The 26052-nt window shown below is 27.0% G+C and overlaps 1 protein-coding gene across 1 annotated transcript in view; it reads right to left on the reverse strand.

Annotated features, from left to right (window-relative positions):
- LOC111635550 (serine/threonine-protein kinase mig-15-like) overlaps window positions 1–20266 on the reverse strand; it is a 143988-nt gene extending 123722 nt beyond the window's left edge. Inside the window, exons 1-2 of the mRNA XM_023380540.1 lie at window positions 19969–20266; window positions 4084–4149 (exon numbers count right to left, since the gene is read on the reverse strand). Of these exons, the coding sequence (XP_023236308.1) occupies window positions 4084–4149; window positions 19969–20031 (129 nt within the window). The 5' untranslated portion in view covers window positions 20032–20266. The remainder of the gene's footprint in view (window positions 1–4083; window positions 4150–19968) is intronic.
- Window positions 20267–26052: the final 5786 nt, after the last annotated feature.

Below are 26052 nucleotides of genomic sequence, written 5' to 3' on the forward strand. Positions count from 1 at the left end.
AGTTATCTTTTAATTTTCATTCAGTACAGATAGTTTGTCAAACTAACAAGACATAAATATGAGGGCAAGCAGCAGTTAAAGATTATTATATTCTAGTCAGTTTGAAATTAGATTGTGGGTGGTTTCATAATAAATAACTACAGTAATCTGTCATCCTTTTAATAGATTCTGTTAAGAAAAGCTTTCTAATCATAATGTTTAAACAGTGTCAGAATTTTTATTTATTTATAACAGTAGAGAAAATTTACAACATATATCTTAATTAGAATAATTTTTTCTTTGGAAGAATTCAAAAATTTTAGTGTTTTAATCACCCTGACAATTTAAAATTTCTATACTTGTCAAATAGGTTAAAAAATTAAATATTAAAATATCTAAATTCAGATAGTTGCATTAAAGCCAGATTAAAATGAGTTATGCTATTACTACTATTAACAATTAAATTTAAATTAAATTGAATAATTTAATTATGGACAGCAGCATTAATATAGCCTGATCTAACCCAGCAATCATTTGGCTCTAAATTCAGATGTATAAAATTTTGGAGATATTCATTAAGATAAGTGCATGTCTATTTTAATATTTTAGATCATTCCTATTTGGTTATTAGTTCCTTAACTATCTATAATTAAGATTCAGAGCTATTTTTGGTAAATCCTAAGCTCATTTAGCTCTTCTTAAAATTCTTTTAGATTGTCTAAATTCCAGAGATTCTTACTAAAATGTGATAGAATGACTAAGATAAAATAAGACAATTTTCACAAGAACTGCAATCTTAGTTATTGTGATTCAGACATACCAGTCTGTTTATAAAAATTCAGTCTTACAGAATAACTAGTAATGTTAATTTAAGCTTACTTGTTAGTAATTTATTTTCAAAATTAATTTCTGATAGGGTATCTAGTTTCAAATCAAGGCTGGCAGTCAGCAAAAATATTTAAGTGTCAGCAAAACAGTTTAAAATGTAAACAAAATTATGTAAAAATTAATTCTGATTAACTATAAAATTATTTTTAATATGTAGTATGTTTACTTATAATAAAATGACTCTCATTATAATTATGATAATTTTGTAACAATTCACAGACGATGCTGAAATACATTAAATTTTCAAATACTATTCTAAGTAAAAATAGTTGTTCATACTAAATCTACAGCCATTTTGAGTTTTAAAAATTGATTTTTCAAGATGAGTCAATCTAGACATTCGTGACTCAAGTCACTGAATTCAAAAATTGGTTAACTCATGACAATGATGATCACAATGAGTTGTTTGACTCATTCCATCATTTGCTGAACCTCATTTAGTGTTAAATACAACAGAATTAAAGCATTTGGCATACCAATGGAGAGAAGCACAAAAAAAGAAGTTCACCTTCTCCTTTATCCAGGGGCGCCACTAGCTGTTTGAACGCGCGTGTGCAATACTGATTATGCCACCCCCTGTTTAACTAAGACTACCTGCGCTGGCAGACATCTTTGCCACCAAACGACTGTGGTGCAGCCTTCAAACATTCGTCAAGAAAACAAAAGAACTAAAACCGGACTACCTCAAAAAACAGCAACAAACACCGAATGACAATAGTCCAATCCACCAAACATCGGAAAGTGAAACAGACGAAGATAACAAGGACGGTTCCTGATCATATATGCCATGTACAGTACATATAACTTCCCCTGTTTTACATTAATTAATTGCTCGATATTACCTTATATAAATTGTAAACATTAACCCTGAATACTGTTTGTATTGCCGCGCCATTTTGTTTATATGGTTTTCATGCTATTATTGGACCTTGTAACCATATTTTGATTTACTTAGTGTGTTGAGGCGTTTCGGGCGCCCATGGAACCCATGGTCACTTCCTTCCTCTCTCCTATCTATCTAACTTCCTCTTGCTGCTTATCATCTTACCTTCGAACCTTCTTTCCGTTTCCTATCTAAACGAGCTAAGTCAGTCAGCTAAAAGACCGACAGCTCTCTCACCCTCTTTTACAAATTATAAATTACAAATTACCTGCGCTGAGCTTGCCATAAAGGCTCTTTAGTGTTGTCTCATAAGAGTGTGAAAAAAGAAAAGAAATACTTTACAAAAAGAACTATTTATTATTACTAAGTTATTTTTGTTTACTTAAGTGTAAAACCATAAAAATATTTATCTATAGAAATTGAACTCTTCTTGCCTTCATGTTTGCGAAATCTGTTATCAATTTTCTTGTATTCAAGCTGTCTAAGATTTCATTTTCCATTGAAACTATAGCTATAAACTAAATTACTTAGTCTTTGCCGGTGCATTGTTGATCTTAAATAGTGTTTTATAATTTTTAACTTTGAAAAGGACCTTTCACCAAATGCAACTGAAACTGGCAATGTAATTAATATTCTTACTGCTATTGCTGTGTTCAGAAATGTTGAAATTAAATCATTAGTAAAAAGATATTGTAATAAGGTTTGAGGATCATTAGACTGGTTTTCTGGAAAATGCAACTTTAAAGTATTGATTTCATTAAACAAATCAATACCGTCAATGCCTGTTTCGCTACTTGAATCGTCTTTATAAGCTTCAGATTTAAATCCTAACCAAGTTAAAATATTATTAATTATAGTTAGACTCATGTCAGAAGAATTATTAACAAAATAATTGCAATTTGATATGCGAAAGAACTGTTCGAATGCGTACAAGTACAAATTGAGAAGGAAGCTCTATGGAGATTCCCTATTTTCGCCAAACCTGTCAACTTCTGTCATACAGCACGACTATGGGTACTTGGCTTTCGGGTGCCGCCAGGTTCAACCTGCCAACAGACATTTCGCATTGCATGTTAATTCTGATAAATGCCAATAGAGGCGCTGTTAACACTATAATATAAATAAAAATATAGTAATTGCACGCCAGTCGGATTTTTTTCTCCACGCGAAGACATTTCTTATGCTATAAGTAGGGTGGGCATTATGACAATGACTTTGAATATTACGTGACTGATCGCTCAATTTGCCACCCACTGAACGTGCTGCCCGCGTGCGGTGCATGCCTTGCACGCCTGCTTACAGCAAGCCTGCCTTTATCTTCCCCCAGTCATGGTATCAACTAACAAAGCAATTTTAAAAGATGAGGACCCTAGATGACACTATGGGATAGTTCTTTCAGTAAAAGGAAATTAGTTGTTAGTTCTTTGAGGGTAGGTTGCAATATTAACTTCATCCAAACTAAGATTACAAAATTATTTTGTAGTATACAATGGAAGCATGCATAACCAGATATAAATTAAGAATTTTCACATTTTTTTTTTTTGCAAGATTGATTTTGGATTTTCCAATCATTTTCCATTCTTAAGCTTGATGTTTGTTAATTAATTAATTAAGGTCCCATGCTCATAATGTAAATTATTAATTTTTCTAAACTAAAATAAGCTTTAGAAAATATTCAAATAAATTGGAATTGGAAGTTTTCGGCTGAATTGGAATCAGGAGAAATTTTGGTATCGTACCATCACTAATTTAAAATAAGCACAAGCACATTTCTTGATGTAAATAATTCTATTTTCAATTAAATTTTAATAAAAAAGAAAATATCTTTTATGAAATTTTAATATCAAATTTCATAAGTAATACATATGAAAATAGTATCAATAGAATAATAATGGATTTCAAAGTCAACACTGAAATTTATGCTAGACAGACTAGAACTTAACCATTTATATTATAATACAATATTTCAATTATATTACTGTATATTATATATTATTTATTTATTTATATTTATTATAATATAATGTTAATACAAATCAATAAATTCAATAATAATAATATAAATAGAAGTGCATGTTAATTTATTTATTAACATGTTTTAAGTTTTGTGAACTTATGAAATATTAAGTTAAAAATACTATCTTGAATATATTTTTTTGAAATTATTGTTATTTACACAACTTAAATTTTTAAAACTAAATTTTCATTCAATGATCATTTATCTCATAGACAGATCTATACAAACAATATAGATTTAAACTATATTTATTCTTAAAATAAATTTACCTAATTAAATTCCAGTCATTTCATTTTAAAAAATGTACAAATCTTACCTTATACACTTGTCCATATGTGCCATTTCCTACCACTTCAATCAATTCAAAAATTCCAGCAGGATCCTATAGCAAAAGATAATAATAAAATCATCATTATGATTTGGTAAATTTTTAGAATAAGCCTGAAAATTTAAATTATCATTGTTATGATATTTATTATTTCCATTTCAGAATAAGTAAAAATAATTTAAATAAAAAAATACATTATTTTACATGTTATGATGTTACAAAAGAGATATTACTAATGAAAATTATAAGAAATCTTAATTCAAATGCAATATCTAAGATATGTCAATGAATTATATTATATTAAAAACACAAAACAACTTCCACAATACAAAAAAAATCATTTTTTATTTTTTTAAACAATGTAATTGATTGTCATGTTATGAAGTTATTAATTATTACTTTGCATACATATCAAAAGGATTATAAAATGTATTTTCTCATAGAAGATATTTTTTTAAAAATAACAGTTAATATAAAAAAATTCATTCAAATCAAAATAAAAAAAACACAGAAGCCCTCATTACTAGAAGAAATGAGTAAAATTGAATAATTTCAAAGCATTTTCAATAAAACTGGGAAACAGAACTGCCTCAAATATGTGACAATTAATATTTAGTTAAACATTTTGTTAGATAAATAATAACTACAGTTTTCTAATCTATACTTTTTATTACTACTGAAACTAATTATTTTCAAACTCAATTATAACAGAAATTAATTACCTTTTATCATAAACAGAGAGTAAGGAAATTGTTCATAGAATTTTCTGGTTGACCTTTAACAGTTCTTTAAAGTTAATAATTTTGCAAACTTGATGAAAGAATAACAAAATACTAATGAAGTCAACACTGCCATATGCCATTGGGCTATATAACAGCTATATCTATACTAATATTATAAAGAGGTAAAAAGTTTGTAAGTTTGGATGTAGGAAGTAATCTCCGAAACTACTCATCCAATTTCAAAAATTCTTTCACCAATATTTAGAATGGACCTCCAGGGTGAACATAGGCTGTATATTATTCTGTTAAACATTCATATAAATTAAAAGATATCATCTAGGATTAACACTTTTATGTCCAACAGATGGCGCTAACTCCGGGAGTACAACAACCTAAGTTTGCTTTTCTGTGAGGATGAACTAAAGCAGATCATCTTCTATCTATCTATATAAATAAAAATGTACTGTTCGTTTGTTCCTACCAATTCCTTTGAAATTTTGACACAACGTTGCATTCGAATACACACGTGTTTTTATATAATATACGCATCAAAATTTCCCTCACTGGTGGGCGATGAACAAAATTAAGGCTTACCGTGAAGAACTCTGCTTCTATTTATACTATTTTAGATGAGGTTTTTGGCATTTTTGATTGCATTTTAATAGAGTACATCAAGAGAATGTACACTAAGAAGGGATTTTTCGAAAAATTCCCCCACAAGGGAAGTGTTATACATTTATAATAGATACATTTTGAGCCACAATAACGTGTGGCAGGGTCTGCTAGTTAATAATAAATTACCAAACAATTTGACCCTAGAGGGAGGCATTAAGCACTATCTCATATTAAATTAAATAATTAAACTGGAAGAAAAGAATTGGCCTGGAGCAGGACTCACCTTCCGCCACTCTCTAGGGCAGTGTTTCTCAACAGGGGCAATATCACCCCATTTGGTGTTTTTCCACATTGGGGGGCCATTAGTAACAATTTATATTTTGGGGCAAAAAACAATTTTCTGGGCAATATAGTAAAACATTATATTAAGAATAATTAGATATTTTATTTGTTATATCGTATAATAATTAAACAAATAACATTATACTAGTGACTAGTCTTTTCAATGCAATACAAATTTGGCATTAACTTCAGCCCTCGGCATCAGAATTTTGAAGCTTGCAGCAGGGATTCACAGCGAATAATGCTTAATTTTAATTTTGTTAATTATATCAAAATCTAATACATATTCTGAGTAAATAAATGTTTATTTGATAATTATATACTTCATAAAAAATTAAACTAATAAACCCAACAAAATTGTTTTCAAAGTGAAGGGGGTGATACCACGTAACAGTTTTAGTGAAGGAGGCGATGATTCATTAGGAGGTTGAGAAACACTGCTCTAGGGTCAAATTGTTTGGTAATTTATTATTAATATAGCCATTATATAACCCAATGGTATATGGCAGTGGTTGACTTTATTATAATGTTTCGGATTTAGTACAGTTCTTTGTTTATATTTAAACAAAATATTAAAAATTTTTATTGATAAAAAGTAATTTTTGCCTGTAGAACAACTAAAGTTTCTTTAATTTAAAACTGATTATATTTAAAATTCATTTTGTAATGATGGATCCATTTGTAAATAAAGTCCAAATATTTTTAAAAATCCATATGTTTAATATTAATTATTTAACAATAGAATGTAAATTTCTTGTGTGCTACTCATATCTAATTTTTCTAATTTAACACTTATTTTCATATTTAAAACAATTGCAGTATTGGTGTATTAATTGAATTTTCTGACAAATTCTGCTAGAAATAGTGCTTTAGTTTTAACTGGAGTGAACAAAAGCAGTTCCCTCACAAGTGAGTTCATATTTTTACATGCATTTTTCTTTTCTGACTGTTATATATAACAGAGGAAAATCATGGCAATTGATCAAAGAATGATCTCTTAAGAATTTTACATTTTTCTACTCAAGAAACCTTGAAATGCTGAGAAATGTAAAAAAATTCAGAGTTTTTCTGTATTTATGAATGTTAGTATGTGTGGGAGGAGCATAATTTTGTTCATCCACTTTGAAGCTTAACAACAATGTAAATTTTGTCTCCTGTCAAAAATTTTTGAAATTTTTCAGAGAGGTTTGTGTATTCGGGGGATTGACGTCTAAGTTTTGGTGGTTCAAGGTCAAGAAGATAGTGAGATGAAGGGGGTCATGTCATATCGTGATTGAGGGTGGACTTAATGAAGATTTTACTCATTATTAGTATTTACAATTTAAAAAAAAAAAAAAAAAACTCATCTTTAGCTTCAAAAATTAAGCTTTTTGCCATTTTATAATAATTAATAGTCAAACTGCATTATAATTACCAAGAAAATAGTACTGTTATACAAGAGTTATTGTTGTAGTGATATCTTGAATCTTAAGAACAGATATCATTAAAAAAGTGAAGTTATTTTAAATACATTCTGTGCCCATATCTCAGTAAATTAATGAAATGTTACATGGTTGACATCTTTATAATTAGGTGTCCTTAGACATTTCCAAGAAGAATCTAAGTTTCCACCTGCTACACTATATTCAATTTCCTTATGTTTCTTTACAAATGTTGCTAGGATTGCTGAACTAAGCAATACTTCTTTGCAACTACTGTTTGTTCCATTCTTCTACCAATATCTTAGAAAGTTTCTAACTTCATTTCCAAACTTATCAGTTTCCAACTTTTGCCATTTTTTCCACTACATGATGGTACATACTGCTACCATCTTCTTGGCCCCTAGCCAGAACTCTTAGTGGGAAAAAGAAATCCTTTGCAATTGGTCAAGTGCTTAGAGTTTCTCATGGGATTGGCTGAGGCAGTGATAATGATCACAATGCTGCCAATTAACTAGCTGTGGACAAACCATCCTAGAACATTGGAGGTCCGTAGGTAACAAAATTAGCAAATAGGTGCATCCATCTCTTCATTACAAGGTTCCTACATAAGTCACCATGATGAAGCATTCAAGTCAGCTTTGGATCATGCCAACACATCCCAATAGTCATGTCACCAAAGGATTTTACTATTGTTGTAGCAGATAAAAAAATTACAGTATTTGTATAGGAATTTGGGACCACAGAAGTTCTATCATTGTACTAGGGTTTCTTAGGGAAAATGTGCCATTTATCAATAAAAGTAAAACTAGTTTTAATCCTCTCTGCAGTATAAACAATGAATACTAAGCTATAGTCAGCACAACTAGAGATGGCCATTGGGTTGGTTCATTTTAGTGTGGTGTAGGGGAGATTGATACTATGTTAATTAAGAAAAAAAAAAGACTATGGTTGCTGTTTATTCAATTTCTATGTATAACATCCTTTTAATCCAAATAATTTTTCCTGGTAGACAATCTCACAGCTTTTTGGTCAGAAAATTAGTTTTATTTTGAAAAACTTTCAACTACAAGTGCATTTCAACCATTTCAGGTTGGTTTAAGTTTCTTTTTTCTGTTAATTTGTAATCAGAAATTTTTAATAAATATAAGTATTTAATAGAAGATAATGCCAATGTAATTAATTAAATTAAATACATGCCCACAACTTTTTTGAGATAAATTGAATCACAAAAGCATATATGTGCATTCATGAACATTTCTATCTTCTCTTAAATTAAAGAACAAATATGAACCAACCCAAGAGCCAACTCTAGTTGCACTGACTATATATGAATACTAACAGGCTACTAATTGTACTAATTATTATTAGGTTTTATTTCTTCTAGTTATTTATTTTCTTTTTCTACTTTTTATGATGCTATAAATTTATTGGCTGCATTTACATATAGCCTTGATAGAACAAGGTCAGTTCAAAAAGTTCCCAAACTTTTTGAATAGCACACCTCCAGTTGGTTATTTTTTAATCTGCTTGAAGGCATTGTGTCCACAGAAACATCCTGAGTAACCTCCTTCAACTCAATTGTTGATATCTTGTTTTGGTGATTAGTTATGGCTGTTTATGTGAAGGGGTGTTCTTGGGGTTCAGCAAAAAATTGGATCCGTGGAAATGCGCTCTTTGAAGGAGCAGCGTTGTCCTGTGAAATTCTGTGTAAAACTTGGAAAATCCTTTACAGAAACTTTTCAGCTGATCACCAAGGCTTATGATGAGAATGCTACGAAACATACCGCATGTTATGAGTGATTTACCCAGTTCAAAACAAACAGCAATCAATGGAAGATGAGCATTCTGGATGACCATCAATGTTGACTGATAACCCTCATATCAAGAAAGTGAACGATCTCGTTCGTGCAAATTGACGTTTGACTGTCAGAGAACTTGCAGAAGAGTGTGGCATCTATAGAATTTCCTAGCATAAACCAGACTGAAAAACTGAGGATGCATAGAGTTGCCATCAAATTCGTGCCTTGCCTGATGACAGCAGACCAGAAACATCGAATTCAAGTCTGTCGGGAAGTGTTTGATCAAGCTGAAGAGGATGAAACCTTGTCCAGGATCATAACTGGTGATGAGTCATGGGTTTGTGGATATGACATCGAAACAAAAGTGCAATCTTCACAATGGGTGAGTGAACTATCCCCCACACCCCAAAAAAGCTTAAGTTCGTTCAAATGTTAAGGTAATGTTGAATGTTTTTTTTTCAATGCAAAGGGGGTTGTGCATCATGAATACCTACCTATAGGCCAGACAGTCAACACTGAGTACTACCTGTGGGATATGAAATGTTTAAGAGACAGAATCAGGTGAAAATGCCCAAACTCTGGAGGAGCAGTGAGTGGTTTTTTTCACCACCACAACAATGTGCCAGCTCATTTGTCCCTCAGAACTTGCGAGTTTTTGGCCAAAAACAAGACCGCTGTGCTTCCCCACCCACCCTACTCACCTGACCTGACCCCATGCAACAGAATTCTCATGACTGTTTCAAAAGTGGAAACACCATTAGGATAAGTGTATACGTTGGGGAGGAGACTACTTTGAAGGAAACCCTGACCAATAAATTGTAAGTGAAGTATTTGTTTGTAATGTTATAAATAAAGTTTGGAAACATTTTGAACAGACCTCATATACTTTCTATTTTTTGTAAGAAATTAGCATCATTATCTGCTCTATATTCTTTTATTTATTCCCTCAGATTCTTGTATCAAAACCTAGTATTTAAGTGTATAAAAATAACTTTAAAAATAAACCTATTACTTCATTAGAAAAAAGTATTAGATAAATATATTAAAATAAAATAAGATTACATTGAATACAAGAAAAGATTTATTTTAAAGTATTATTAGACTTGCCTACATTAAAAGAAAATAGTATATTTAATATAACAATTGTTAATAAGAACTTATATCTGTAAACGTAATGTTAGAGCAAAAAGAAAAAGAATTATAAAACTAACTATACTAGAGATCCTAAAATTTAGTAACCAGAAGTATTTTTCTATTAATAGAAAAGTCTGTTTAGCTGTGTGTAAATAAAGATTTATAAAATAATCTTCTATTTATTTTTACATGATCTTTTCAACTATTGTTGTTATGTAGTTTTTCTTTTTTAGTTTAGATATAAAATACTAAATAAACTGATTTTTTATTTCTGTTTATTATTTTTTACTTAAATATTACAGTTTAACACTTGTATTTATGATTTATGTTAATTTTTTAAATTTGTCATCAGTTGTATTATTTTAAAAGTTTTTACTGATTCTGAATATTCAAAATCATCTGTTCTATTTTCATCTTTAAACAATTTTCTGAAATTGAAGTCTTAAGAATTTGAAAAACCTTTAAAAACATTAAAAATGCTTTAAACTCAAGCCTTTGTGTTTCAAATAAACAATAATTACTTTACACTCTTTGAATATAGAATAAATGTCATCATTGTTGTTCCAGGCCAAAAACAGTTATGCTCCCATGAAATAATTGTGGAGAATCTCAGTCTAAAATTACATAAATATATATGCATAGGAGACACAAGCTTGACAGTAAAAATTTCTCTTTACCAGATAAATGATATCTATTAACTCAGAATAACCAAAACTTTTGTAAAAATCAACTGACTGACAGAAAGAAGACATTTGATGATGTAATGAATCTAAAGTTATGGCCCTAGATTATGGAAAACTTAATGGCTATGACCATGCAGCTGTAAGAATAGTAGTGAGCATGAAGTTTGTAACAAATTTGCTATGGCAAAGTAGATCCATGCATGAATAAGAAATAAAATATCTTCACAAGACAGTCTTACTGTCACTAATATCTGGTACTATTTGATTTTTTTATCATGTTTAAAGTTCTTGTTTATAGTAGTGCTTGCACATTAGCTCTTTACCTCATTTTTGGTTGTGTATGATTCAAACATGGCTTCTTCACTATGTATAAGAAGAAAAATGATCAAAGTTTTCTTAAAGAGAAATTAATTAATTCAATCACAATCTGAACCAGTGATCTTGCAAATATGAGTAAGGCACACTGCCACCAAACCATAGTCTTTAATGAAAGATTCTGCAAAAATTAAACTTATAATTCGCTTATGATTTTTTAACTTCAATTTTATTGAAAATTTTTCAGAAGTGTGCTTTCTCCTTTGCTTAATACAAAAATTCATTCCACACAAACATTATTATTGATATCCCTGAGAACCAAATTATAACTTTTCCTTGTTAGAAGCCATAACAAGGGTTAAACATAGTGTCAGGGGTATCAGTGTAAATAATAGTCCACATTTAATAGGCTATGTGTTTAATTCAAGTTTCTAACAGTCCATAACTTTAGAGACATGAAAAGCATAAAAACAGAGATTCAGGGCATACTGTTAAGTTATTATTATGAAACCTCAATTGGTTTAACAAAGATATTAATTTGTCAAGTGTTTAAAACAAAGCATGGCAGAAAATCAGTGGTCAATCTGTATACATAAACTTGTAAATTTATATAACCATATTCCTTTATTTAAATAATTACATGAACACCATATAGCCTTGATAGAACAAGGTCAGTTCAAAAAGTTCCCAAACTTTTTGAATAGCACACCTCCAGTTGGTTATTTTTTAATCTGCTTGAAGGCATTGTGTCCACAGAAACATCCTGAGTAACCTCCTTCAACTCAATTGTTGATATCTTGTTTTGGTGATTAGTTATGGCTGTTTATGTGAAGGGGTGTTCTTGGGGTTCAGCAAAAAATTGGATCCGTGGAAATGCGCTCTTTGAAGGAGCAGCGTTGTCCTGTGAAATTCTGTGTAAAACTTGGAAAATCCTTTACAGAAACTTTTCAGCTGATCACCAAGGCTTATGATGAGAATGCTACGAAACNGTATAATAAATAGGGAAAATATCAAAATAATGTTTAATAAGTTTTCACTTAAAAAAGATTAATGATTCAAAGGAGTTAAATATAGTTACTTCTAAAGCATTTGGTATTCTATGGCTAACTGAAGTTACAAAATATTCTGCAAAATCAACTCCTATTACAATGTCTCACAACTCAATAAAAAGAAGAGACAACTTCCTAAAACAACATTTTGGATTTAAACAAGAATACTTAAAATTGCACTCATCATTTTGATTATTATCTATAATTTTATATAATTTACATATATACAAATGTAAAGAATATATTACAGTACATTTATAAATTGATATATTTTATAACAAATTGAATATATACAATTTAATTTTGTACTAAATATACTTAATTTATATTTAAAATTAATAAATATTTTCAAAATAAAATAATCTTATAATTGATTTCATGAATAAACAATAAAGGATATTCTGATTTAAAACATTAAAAAATTTGTTTATAAATTATGTGAGAAATTTTAAGATTCAAGATATATACAATTTAGATAAGCATAAACTATCTATTAAATTTTTTATTTAATTTAAATGATTTATACCACTGCCATAATAAATCAATTAAACTGTTATTTTATCTGTATGTTCAAATGCCAAGTTGAACAACCTTTATAACAATGTTTTTTTTATAATTATGAAGTCAATTATATTGATATTTATACAGATATATTAAAAAAAAAATCGTAAAATTTTTATAATAGCTTTTAATAATCAAGCAAAATTTAAAATAAATTTTCAAATTCCAGATATACTGGTATATCTCATATCAAAGTTAGGTATATATCTTAAAAACATTTACAAATAAAACTTTATTAACTCAACTAAAAGTAGAACTTAGAATACAGGAATGTGAGCTAATACACATGTAAATCAATAATAGAAAATGGAAAATAAACATTATGCAAATTTATATTACAACTGTATTTATCATAAGTTGATCTTAACTAACCAGATCAATAAATTTCAAATATACAGAAAGAAATAAAAATTACATTCATTTAAATCAAAACAATAATAATAAAATAATTTCATAAAATGACTTATAAAGCAATGAAAAATAAATTCATGTTTTTATGAAAAAATTATTTCAGATTTGATTTCATATTATAATATTGTTTGTATTTAATATAAGTATTATGAATCTTTTGTCTTTTTCATTAAAAACAAAATTTCTTTTTCCCCTTCCTTTTTCAAACTATTAAATAATAGATCTAGTATGATATAGAATTTTTGAAGCATGTTTATATCATCTTACACAATAAATCATCACAGATATTTAAAAAATTATATTATGAATTTTTTACTCTGATAAATTTATTTTATCAATAAGAAACAATCTCTTCTTTGTCATCAGAATTAGTTGCATTACTTCTTAAAGTTGCAATACTGACTTTTTTGTTTTAATACTTTTATGAATAAAATAACAATCATCACTTACACTTTATTTCAACCATGATTACTTCCGTTGTGAACAGAATTCATTTATTTTTATATACATCATAGATGAAGTATAGCATTAAGTATTAGAGAGGTAATAAAAACATCCAGCTGCTCTACAGATAAGTTTAATTACATTAAATATTGTTAGCTTTGCAATTCTTTTCAGTTTCATCACTTATATGAAATAAATATTAATTGTCCAACTACTTCAGCCTGTTTGTTACATCACAACTGCTTATAAGCTTGTATAGCCTTATAATACTAATGTGATATAATGAAATAGGAAGCTTTTTTAATACTGTTAATCCAAAAGAATTGTAACCTAGAATACACAACAGATAAATATGCACTAAGCTATATTACCACTGTTCATAGAAACTCAAGTTTATTTTTAGCAATATGAGTAGATTGTACAATACATTATATTGATATTACATGCAATCATTTGACACCACCAAAACCCCTGTATATGTATTTGTGAAATTAGAGCTTTAATTAAACAATTCATATAATTCTTCTACTATTCAGATTATTCGACCGTATTATTAATAATTTCTTAAATTATCTTCTTTCATATAATTCAGACTTTTATAAATATAAATGTATTCTATATATTAGTCCCTTATAAAATGTTTGAACAATATATATAAATGATGAACAAAAATACAATTTAATAACATTTAGATTTTGTCAATTTTAATTTTCTTCATTGTGTACAATCAGAATTCTGCATTCATATGTTTGTTTTTTAATATTTTAATCAAATCATAAGCATATCATCATCAATCCTCCATTCATCAAGGTCAGGTTGAGTATTCCAATTTTATCAAACTTTCACAATCTAGTTAAACTAGTGAGTGAGGCTGGATTTACATGTTGGTATATGCATTTATTTTTCTTATATTATCAGTTTTTAGATCTGAATTATTAACATTTAAGAAAAACAATTGCATATGTGGTACTAAAATATTAACTGAAGAACCCTGAATATAAGACAAAATATATCAAATATATCAGGGAAAGAATTAACATCAAACATCAAAATAATGGTTTAGACCAGGGGTCGCCAAACTTTTTTAACCATCGACCCCCAATCACTTTCCAAAGCCTCACATTGACCCCCACCGTAAAGTTTTATTACAAGTGTATATGTATGAGCGAAAAAAAATAAAAAATAAAAAAAAAAAAAACGTTGTGGGTTGTGGTCTCTGTCTTCGCCGCATCTACCCCCTAATTGACCCCCAATGATGTTGCATCGACCCCTGGGGGACCATATCGACCACTTTGGCGACCCCTGGTTTAGACCAACAATTCGGAGCCTTCTCCATGAAAATGTTTTCACATAATCATAATCATCATAAATGAAAATCAATAAATAATGTTGTGCATTTTTCAAAAGTTATGTCACAATAATTGATTTTAATTAATTTGCAATTTAAAATACTATAGAATTTATTTTAGTAATATAGACATGAAATTAATTGACAGAAAAGGTTACTTTAGAATAACTGATCTCAGAACTAAAGAAATATATAAAATATTGAAATCCATTAAAAAAATTAAAAACTTAGCAACTTTTTTTAATGAGTCTAGAAAATTTTGAATTGTTAACATATGAGTTTTCTTTTAAATTAAAAAACTTACTGTTGCCAAACAATCTGCTGGATTATCCATTGAGATACTTTAAGACTATTAAATAATTGAATATAAATCAATGATACGGTTAAAGAAAGGCAGTTATGCTACCATATTATGGTAAATTTAATAATTAGAAATAAACTAGTTATGTAACACTGTATCAGCATGGTAGTCGGAGCGAGGCTGTTTAGACTCATGGATGTGGATCATTAATAAACTGAAGAACTGAACTCAATTTGTCCAGATGTATGCTATAATACAACTGACTGAAACAGTTCAAGTTTGTATTTAGATAAAAGTTTGAAAAATGTGCTGTTTTGAAAATGAAATGGTTAAAAAATATATATATTTTTTTTTTAACAAAATGTTCATAATCTTCTTCTACTTCTATTAATTAAAATATTAGCTGTTCTATTAATATAATTATTGATTAGAATTTAAAATTTTTTGGGATATTCCAAATATGAGAGATAAGTCTCTCAAAAGTGCTTAATAGTATTTAAATTTCTTAGGTATATGCCTGAAGTCTTTTGTCATGACTGAAGTCCAAGCATACAGTCTACAAAATTAAAATATCTCCTTAATGATTGTTAAGTTTTTAAAAATTTTTAAAATATATTTCACATCCTAACTTCAACATAATTTATACATTACTTATTCTTTATAATAGTTCTCTCTGATTTAATCTTCATAAATAAATAACTATAATTTGTGTGTTAGCTGAAGTTAAGGAAAAATATTCAAAAGTGTTACAAATATTTAAGTGTTTTAGCTCTTTAATAACAGTTTAATTTTCTTATAATTTTTTAAATAAAACTTAAAAGTATATATAGTTCCAAGAAAAATTCAAAACTCAGACGAAACTTTTTCTTCCAAATTTTTTCATATTTATATCTTCAGTATATATTGTTTAAATTTTTAAAATTGACTAGAACTAAAAAATAAAAAACATTCATATATCAAATTGTTATATACTGAAGATATAATAAATTTAGAGAAAGTTTTTGAAAAAAAAATTCTGTCTGGGTCATTCTTTCTTTGGATGGACATGTGGTTTATATATTAGGCTTTATATTTTAAGTGCTTCTTGTTTATAACAATTTAACTTAGTGAGTTAGTTTACAAATAACGGAGTACTAATTCTAGTTTTATTAGTATTTTTGCATCAATTAATCTACAATTTTATCAAGTGAAGTCCTTAGTATGCATATTGTTAAAGCAGCATGCTAAAAAAACATCAACTTATTTTTTTATCTAATAAAATGATTTTATATTAAAAAATATTAATAAATTTTTTTCAACAGGGGTGGTAATTTTATATAAAAAAAAATATTGTTTTGAATTATATTATCCAATTAATAGTAGATAATTAATAAAAAAAAACTTAAAATTTTCACATTAAGAATTTTTAAAATTTCTATTTAAATTACATACTTATTAGAGATTTCTGTAAGCAAAGACTTATTAATAGGTTTTTCTAACGAACAATATTACACCTGTTAAATATTAGAAATCTTTTAATCAAATGAATATTTTCTTAGTGTTTTAGATAATAAAGAAAGTAACAAAATAAAAAAATTGGAAGTTCAAACAGTTTTTAAATCACAGCAGTTTCTAAGCCAGTTTAAATCAAAGATATTAAAACAGGAAAACAAAGAATATACTTATGTCTTTGATTACTTTCAAAATAGTTAATAAAGATATTAATGTATTAAAATGAAATAAATAAAAGAAAATTGTAATAGATAGTTATCTGTTTACAGTGTAGAAAATAGTTCAAACACTGCAAGGCTGGAATATCTGAAGATCTCCTATGCAGATCAAAAGCATTTGTTTTTATTTGCATTAAACTATGCTGGAATTTCATTTGTAAGGTTCAGAGATTTGCATTTTTTAGTGCAGAAAATTTTAAATAAGTTCAAATTCAAAACAATTTTAAGTATATTAAACAACATAAAGCCCAATAATATGTAGATACATAGCCAAACAATCACCTTACAAACTTAGGCTATAAATCTGCTATTTTTAATAATTAATACTAAGTAATTTGCTACTAGAGGTAGACATTAGGCACCATTTCTTATCTAAATTAATAATTACAATTTAAATAATTTATTAAATAATTTTTAATCGTCTAAATTTATAATATTTAGAATACCTCTAGTAGCAAATTACTTAATATTAATTATTAAAAATAGCAGATTTATAGCTTGAATATTTAAGGCAATCATTTGGCTATGTATTCAAAACAATTTTTCTATATTTCCAATAAACTACAGAAACAGAGAAATTGTTGGCATCCAATATGATAAAATAGCCTCAAGTTATTTAAATAAAGTGAAATTATGAAAAAAAATGCTTTTTTATGTATTCTGTAAAGTTTGGAAATAATTATTATATTTATGTAAACATTCAAAGCAAAATAAAAAAATCATGCTAATAATAATATAGTAAAATCTGTTTTAATTTATTAATATTGCATAAAACTGAGATTTAATTGTATGACTAAAAACAGAAATAATATAATATAATTTATTAAACTAATTATATATATATATATATATATAAGTATATTTTAATATATTTTAGTCTGATTATTAAATCTCAACATATATTTGGTAAAATGAGATTAAATCACTAGTCAGACTTCTTGTCTAACTTCTGTCAATGTCAATAATATTTTATCATTACAACTTTCATATATTTATCTTTTGAAATGTGTTTATTTGAATTTGTTATAATTGCTTGAATAATAAATTTAAAAATACATATTTTTTCCTACTTATGTAATGAGGAAATCTTTAATAAAGCTCAAAAGAGATTAATTATATATAATATGAATTATTCAAATACAGTTAGTAAAATCATAAATTGATATACATATAATAAGAATATATATATAATAAGAACATTTTTGAATAATAGTTTTAATTTAGTTAAAAAAAATTAAGTTTCAGGAAATTAATTGTAACATTTTTAATTCTAATGACAACTTAGAAAAATATCAATTATATTATTATATTTATGCTATAATTAGAATAAAACCTATGTACTGGTAAAATGACATTTAATATTCAATAACAATATTCTAAAAACAATTAATATAATAAAACTGCATATGCAAATATCCTGAAGTTCTAATAAAGAATCAAATCTTATGTAGAAGTGATGATGTTTATATAAATGGCATAGAATTTGATTACTTGATACTTAATAAAGTTCAAACTGATTGAATTATTTAAAAAATACATGAACTTAAATATAATGAACTAATTAATTTATTACAAACACATTTTCAGATTTGATCAGATTTAAAAAGTTTTCAATTAAGATTTTAAATATAAAAAACATATCACACTTTAAACCAAATTCTAATTTGTTTAGTTCCAATGTTACAGAATAATTATATAAACATCTAGTACTAGAGAAAAAGTATAAACATCTACACTAAGTTCTTAATGAAAAAGAAAAGTTTAAAGAAACATACTGCACAAAGTATGTTTCTTTCAACTTTAAAAAAACAAACTACAAAGTATACTAATACTTCATATTTTCAAAATTTAATTCAAACAATTGTTGATAAAGAATCATCCGTCAAAATACACACATAAATTAAAACTTTATTAATTTAGAATTACAAATTTAGTATGCACAATCATTGTTGTCTCTGTACCAATTAAAACAATAATTATTTCCTATAATTTAATATTACAAATCTATATTCAAGATATATAATTTCAATAAATATGCTTAATCTGCATGAATAGTAATATAATTATACAATAATTGAATGTTAGAAAAAAATATTTTAATTTGAAAATTAAGTATACAAAAATTTTAAACAATAAACAAATGGCAATGCCAGTACATATAACGTTCAAATTATTATATTTATTAATCATAAAAATTTTTAAAAATAATAAGACGACAGAATTGCACTCCGTATCCAATCTAAACAGCACTGCCATTAAAGGAAATCACACAGTTTAAAAGGACATTTTTGTTCAAGTCCCCTACAGAGTACCTCCATCACTTATTTTTTTTTTAATTCAAAAAAAAATTTATCAAACTAAAATAATACTTGCTAAAAAAACAAAAAGATATTTTAATTTTTAAAAAATATCACAAAGAGATTCAAATACTAAATCCTTATTAAGTTTATATTCATTGGGTACAAGGTCTTTTATAAGTTAAGGATATAGCATGGGTCTTTTAATACTCCTGCCTAAAAACCTATTGAACAATAACTGAACTTATAGCCTTGGGATGATGTCAAGGTTTTAAATGATGACTCAAGTTTTGGATATTTCATTGAACTAAACAGAAAGAAAAAAGTGTAATAAATGGATTAACTGTGTGGGATTGAAGAATGTTTCAGTTAAAATATTATATATAAAAGTAAAAAAAATGGAAGCGTCAAATGATTTAGTTTTGCTTATACATTATCATTCAATCTATCAATCAAATATATAATTTTTTTTTTAATATATATTTTCCATCTCTAAATAATCCTCGCAACATAATCCACTATTGTGTGTTTGTACGATTATTGGCATTTTAAAAATTCAACAATGATCAAACATCCGTTCTAATGCATTAAATGCCATCACAAGTAGGCTTAGTGTTATCACTTATTGACAGTTAATTCCGTTAAATATAAATAATCGTACGGTCGTATAGATGATTAATAACGAAAAGTAGATTATTTAGATAATGTATAATCCGATTTACCTTTAAACTGTTGAGATCAATGTCGTCTAAACTGCAATTGACACTCGGTTGGGTCAGCGCCATTTTCCCAATGGGGCGACGATCCCACAAACAACGAAACAGACGATACGATTCCGGTTCTTCTTCGACGACTAACCTCTATGACCAACAACAAATTCCTTATCCTTGGCAGGAACATCCAAATTTTGTCACTGGATAAACATCTTTGTGGTCAAACAACCAACAAAATGTAAACGGTGATGACGCACCCAACATCACCAAATTATCACCACCCTTCCGTGCTTCCTCCCCCTTTCCTCTGCTTCACTTTTTTTTTTTTTTTTTTTTAGCCCCCTCTCAGTAACTGATCTATCAAAAATGTCGTACAATAAATTTAAAAAATGATTAAATATTTTAAATGTTTATATTATTTAAAATAAATAATTAATACTAATTTTATTGTAAGCGAATCGTAATTTTAATTTTTATAAAATTTTATTATACAGCGCGTAAATTTTGAAAAGATGGCGTTTAAAATAAATCAAAAATTAAATTTAGACTATGATTTTAAAAAAGAATAGTTATTTCTATTCATAAGTTGTATAAATCAATAAAATATTTCTGCTTTTTTTTTTAACTTTAACAAATCTTATACGTAATTCCGTACGTATAATAGGCTTGTGTATAAGGTTATAAGCGCGGTTTTTAATTAATATACATATTTCTATTGTAAATTTTTGAGAAATAGTTATTATACTTACTAACTTTTAAAAAGTTATTTGGCATTTACAATTCTAGAAATATATTCCTTAAATAAATTCTATAACTTATCTTTCATTGTATAATAAAATGCACGGTACATAAATCATCGCAATGAAGGATAAAAAGTGAAAATATAGTTTCCTTGATGTTTATGAAAATTATATGTTATAAATTTGCGAAATAGGAAAATGTAAAGGAAAAATTATAATTTAATCTTCTCATTTATAATAGCACAAATTAATTATAACAGATGTTCTCGTTATTGGGAGAATCCCGGATTGATTCTCGATGATCCCCGCTTAAGTTTTGTAATGGTCGATAATTTAATACAAGATATATTATTGAATGAATTTCAATTAAATTTATTGCGTAATTTGCAAGTTGAATAATTCTTTATAAAATAATTTTTATAATTTTGATGCGTTATAAGCAAAGAAATGCAAAAACGAGAACCGATATTTACTCCTTGCGACCGATCCCGTAAACATAACCGATCGCATAGTGTAAAAAAGAAAAAATACACAAATACATCTAAATATCAAAGTCAAACTGAACTCATTCATTATCAATTTTAGTTTCTAGACTCTACTTAAATTTTATTTTCAATAAAAATTGCATTTAACCAAAAATAGTACAAATCGATATCAAAATCATTTCCGAAAAATCGATTTTCTTTATTATTCAATTTAATTTTGGGAAACAAAATATGGAATAAATACGTATATTTTAATATAGAGAAAATATTTACCGTAAAATAAATTAAATACTAAAAAAATAATAATAATTAATTGAAATACTCCAGCGAAATATATATGTAAACGAGAATTTTAGAAATAACTAATCTTAAAATTGTTAAGAATATTTTATATTAATGTTCATAGCGTGCCAAGGATTTAATAAATTTGAATAACAAAAATTTATAACTTATCTCGTACGTACTGAATTGTTAAAAATAGAAAATGAATACTAGTAGAACAAAATAAACTTAAAAATTCAGTTTGTAATTATTGTCGCTAGATGGCAGCAGATTCGATTTTTAAGTTATAAATGACTCAATTCGTTAGCGGATGTACACAGTACGTCCGTTTTAGCATCGTTTATACGCGCATTGGTTACATATTTTTGAAGAAAATTTACATAAAAAATTAATTCTGTCTTTAAATTGCTTGTATAATTAATAGAAAGTCAATTAGGAATACTAAAGCGAATATAGACATTTATTTCTGTAGTGAGATAGTATGAGGTGCACAATTGACTTTTATTTTATTTTCAATTTTGAATATCTTACGTAGTTTAAAATCAAATTTTTATCCGTTTTAATATTATTAATATACGCACCTTTCATATTCCTTCATAAAAAATTTCAAAAACAATTAAATAAATTAGAGATCCGTACAATTCCTTTAACTTATAATCAGGGCCATCGAGGGATTTTTCTCGGAGCACGGAAAAAATTTAGGGATTTATAGTGGTTCCTATCCCTATAAAATTAATACAATTCTTACTAACAGAAAGTAAAATCTTATTAATAAAGAACTATGTATTTCGTTTATTTAAAAAAAAAGAAAAAAATGGCTAAAACGGCCACTCTGTCCTCGTGACCCACACAAATTCTCGAGGGCCCTACATTTAATTGAATTTATGTATTAATTTAAGTGTATAAAAGGGTTATTGTCAGTGATTTAAAACCGAAATTTTACTTTTGTTTAATTTTTTTAGCCTTAACAAAATATCATATCGAAATTGTTATCAATAACTACATGATTACACTTTTGTCTCCATAATCTGATAAATTATTCGATTGTTTGTCAGTCCCTTAAACTTTTTCTTGTTCGATATCAGGAACATAATTTCCGAAGGGACTGATAACATCATTATGACTTTCTTCGTATCGATTGAATGGCCACGAATATCGAAAGATTTATAGAAATGAGGCCAAGGTTTCTACGTGATTTTTCAAGATAAAATAGAAAAAAATTATTTATTATTATTTTTTTTTTAATATATATTTTCCATCTCTAAATAATCCTCGCAACATAATCCACTATTGTGTGTTTGTACGATTATTGGCATTTTAAAAATTCAACAATGATCAAACATCCGTTCTAATGCATTAAATGCCATCACAAGTAGGCTTAGTGTTATCACTTATTGACAGTTAATTCCGTTAAATATAAATAATCGTACGGTCGTATAGATGATTAATAACGAAAAGTAGATTATTTAGATAATGTATAATCCGATTTACCTTTAAACTGTTGAGATCAATGTCGTCTAAACTGCAATTGACACTCGGTTGGGTCAGCGCCATTTTCCCAATGGGGCGACGATCCCACAAACAACGAAACAGACGATACGATTCCGGTTCTTCTTCGACGACTAACCTCTATGACCAACAACAAATTCCTTATCCTTGGCAGGAACATCCAAATTTTGTCACTGGATAAACATCTTTGTGGTCAAACAACCAACAAAATGTAAACGGTGATGACGCACCCAACATCACCAAATTATCACCACCCTTCCGTGCTTCCTCCCCCTTTCCTCTGCTTCACTTTTTTTTTTTTTTTTTTTTTTATTTTNTTATTGATAATTGTAGGTAATATAACATAGTAGCTTAATATAAAAATATGGGGCCTATAATATATGTATATAAAATATGAGTACATTATAATTAAGCACATTAATACATTAATACATTATAAGCCCCATATATATATATATATGGGACTTATAATGTATTAATATGATAACCAGGTTTGTCATATTTTAAATTCTAAACCTCTAAACATAATATTTTAAAAACATAAGATAACATACAGGCTTGATTATCATACATTATAGCCCCATAGTTTTTTGATAACTGTAGTTAGTTATATTATAAAAATCAATAGCAGGATGTGCTTTAAATAGACATCATATTATTGATCTTTAAATATCTCAACAGTACGATTTATCATCAAAAAAATATATTTTTCATGATAAATGTAGATCTATTTGATGCATGATTATAAATAAAACGCTCAGAATTTATAGCTTATCAGATTAAAATTGTGTATAAAAGAAAAACATATTTCTTCAGTTTTTTCGTCTTTATATCAGAAATAATTATTGATTGACTGTACATTTGGTAAAGCTTAGTACAGATGTATAATTAAAAATCATATATTATTTTACTATCATTACAAAGCTTTGATAAGTAGGCATTAAGAATAATGTAAAATATCATTTATAAATTAGGTTAGAATTAAGTTAAAATGTATGTTATATCCTTTTAATTTAACAAAGTAGAAACAGTTGTATAATAAAAGGATGCTCTATTTCAGGATCCACAAAAATAGCTCTAAAGGATTATTGCCGGGTAGTAATTTATCCAATCCCACATATTATTATTAGAAGGGGTTCTACACATGTCTTTTATTACCAAAAGTAACTTGAATGGGCCCGAACTTTAACAGAAAACTGATTTAGAATCACAATATTTACGAAAATTCATGAATGAATTACAACTTTAATTATTAAATGATAATTTACTACGACGTTTTTCATATGGGATTTTAAAAGACATCGTAGTAACATTAATTAAAAGTCGAATTTCTTCTACAATCAAACAATGACAACATATCTTAACGGTCTTAAAAGCGTGGGAAGATAGGTCCTTTGATAAAAATGTTATAATACTAATTATGTCTTTATTAAAATGAATGTTTTTCTTTGATAGCATTATTAATAATCTTAAATGAATAAGTCGGATTTTGTATACTCGTTTGCAACTTGTATTTGTAGCTTTTATCTCACGAAAACGTGATGGATTAATAGGCTAAATGTCTTGTATTTAAAGTGTTTTATGATTGATAGACTAGCTATAGGCTTATTTTTAGCAGTGTTTTTATTTCCAAAATTGGTAGCGGATGAAAAATGTCATTTCTATAAGCGAAACTACTTATAATTATATATTATTTTTCAAAAATAACATTTCTATAATTCATCGGAAATAAATTTATATGCTCTTTGATAGCAAATAAAGAGCTTTATTAACATTTTATACTCCAATTCTAAGTAAATGCAATAATATTTTTATATTCTTTAACGATTTTTCAGGAAAAAATTTTTTTAGAAGCTACACTTTATTGATGTGCTGCAATTTATAGTTTTAATTGAAGAATCTGAAATAGGAACATTATTTTAAATATATAATTTTTTAATTTTAAATTATAATCTAATTAAAAATTGAATTTTCTTAAATACAGCTTGCCTAATTATTTTAAACGAGTGACATTAATGCAACTTATACTTTTATACTATTATTGAGAAGGTTAATCAGGCAATTAATAGATAAATTTCATGCTACTTTATAGAAAATTGATTAAATTATATATATATATATATATTATTCGATTTTTACTAGTATAAAAACAGAAATCCGTCCTCAGTATCCTACTTCTTAGATTTAATCTAATATTGACGCAAAAATCAATTTAATAGAAAAGATGAAAAGTCTTCTATCAGCAAACTTATTCTTAAAATAAAAAAAAAAATTGACTTTTGTAAACTGATGAGTTTCATTAGTAGCCAAAAAACTGTTTATGTATAAAAAAAATCAGCGAGATGATGGATGATCTCCTTATTCTAGGCGTTTTATAGACCTAAATATTAATGAATAACCTATAGCGATATTTGAATCTATGTTTTTGTAGATCTTAGATTAGATCACTTGTTTCTTTCGACACTAAATGATATTTGCAAGATAGAACATAGAATGCAGACGCCAAAGAAGTGATTTCTTTAAGTCTTTAGAGATACTTAACAAGGATATTCTATATCTTAAAACTTGTTACACCTATTCCATATTAAAATATTTAAATTAGATCTACTTTTGATTATCAATTAATATACAGTAATAGCAATTCTGAGAATATGATGCATAATTTTATATCATTGAAATTAATTCTTTTGCTTTTTTTTTACTTAACAAATTATTGTTATTTCTTTATATGATGGGCGGATCCGAAGATATGATAATTGAAAATATAGAGTATTGCCAGAGCTTCATACATTTAGCTATTTTAATAAAGCTATTAATTAAATTTATAATTTATTTTTTCTGTTATAGATTATGATTTAACATTATACTTATAATTTATGACATATTTTTAAAATAATTTATGAAATTATTATAGGTAATGAAGGTAAAAGCTTGATCGACCATTGCACGAAATATTGTGTTCGATTTTAGGCATTATATTTGCAGTCGAGACCAATATAATAACTTTGGCTGAGAGCCATGAAATATTAGCTTATTGCATAATGATTGGTGTGTTTAATTTAGTCCATAAAAACTAA

Source organism: Centruroides sculpturatus, unplaced genomic scaffold, assembly GCF_000671375.1.
Source record: "Centruroides sculpturatus isolate CEXI.00-Female unplaced genomic scaffold, Cexi_2.0 scaffold708, whole genome shotgun sequence".
In the NCBI taxonomy this organism is placed as follows: Eukaryota; Metazoa; Arthropoda; class Arachnida; order Scorpiones; family Buthidae; genus Centruroides; species Centruroides sculpturatus.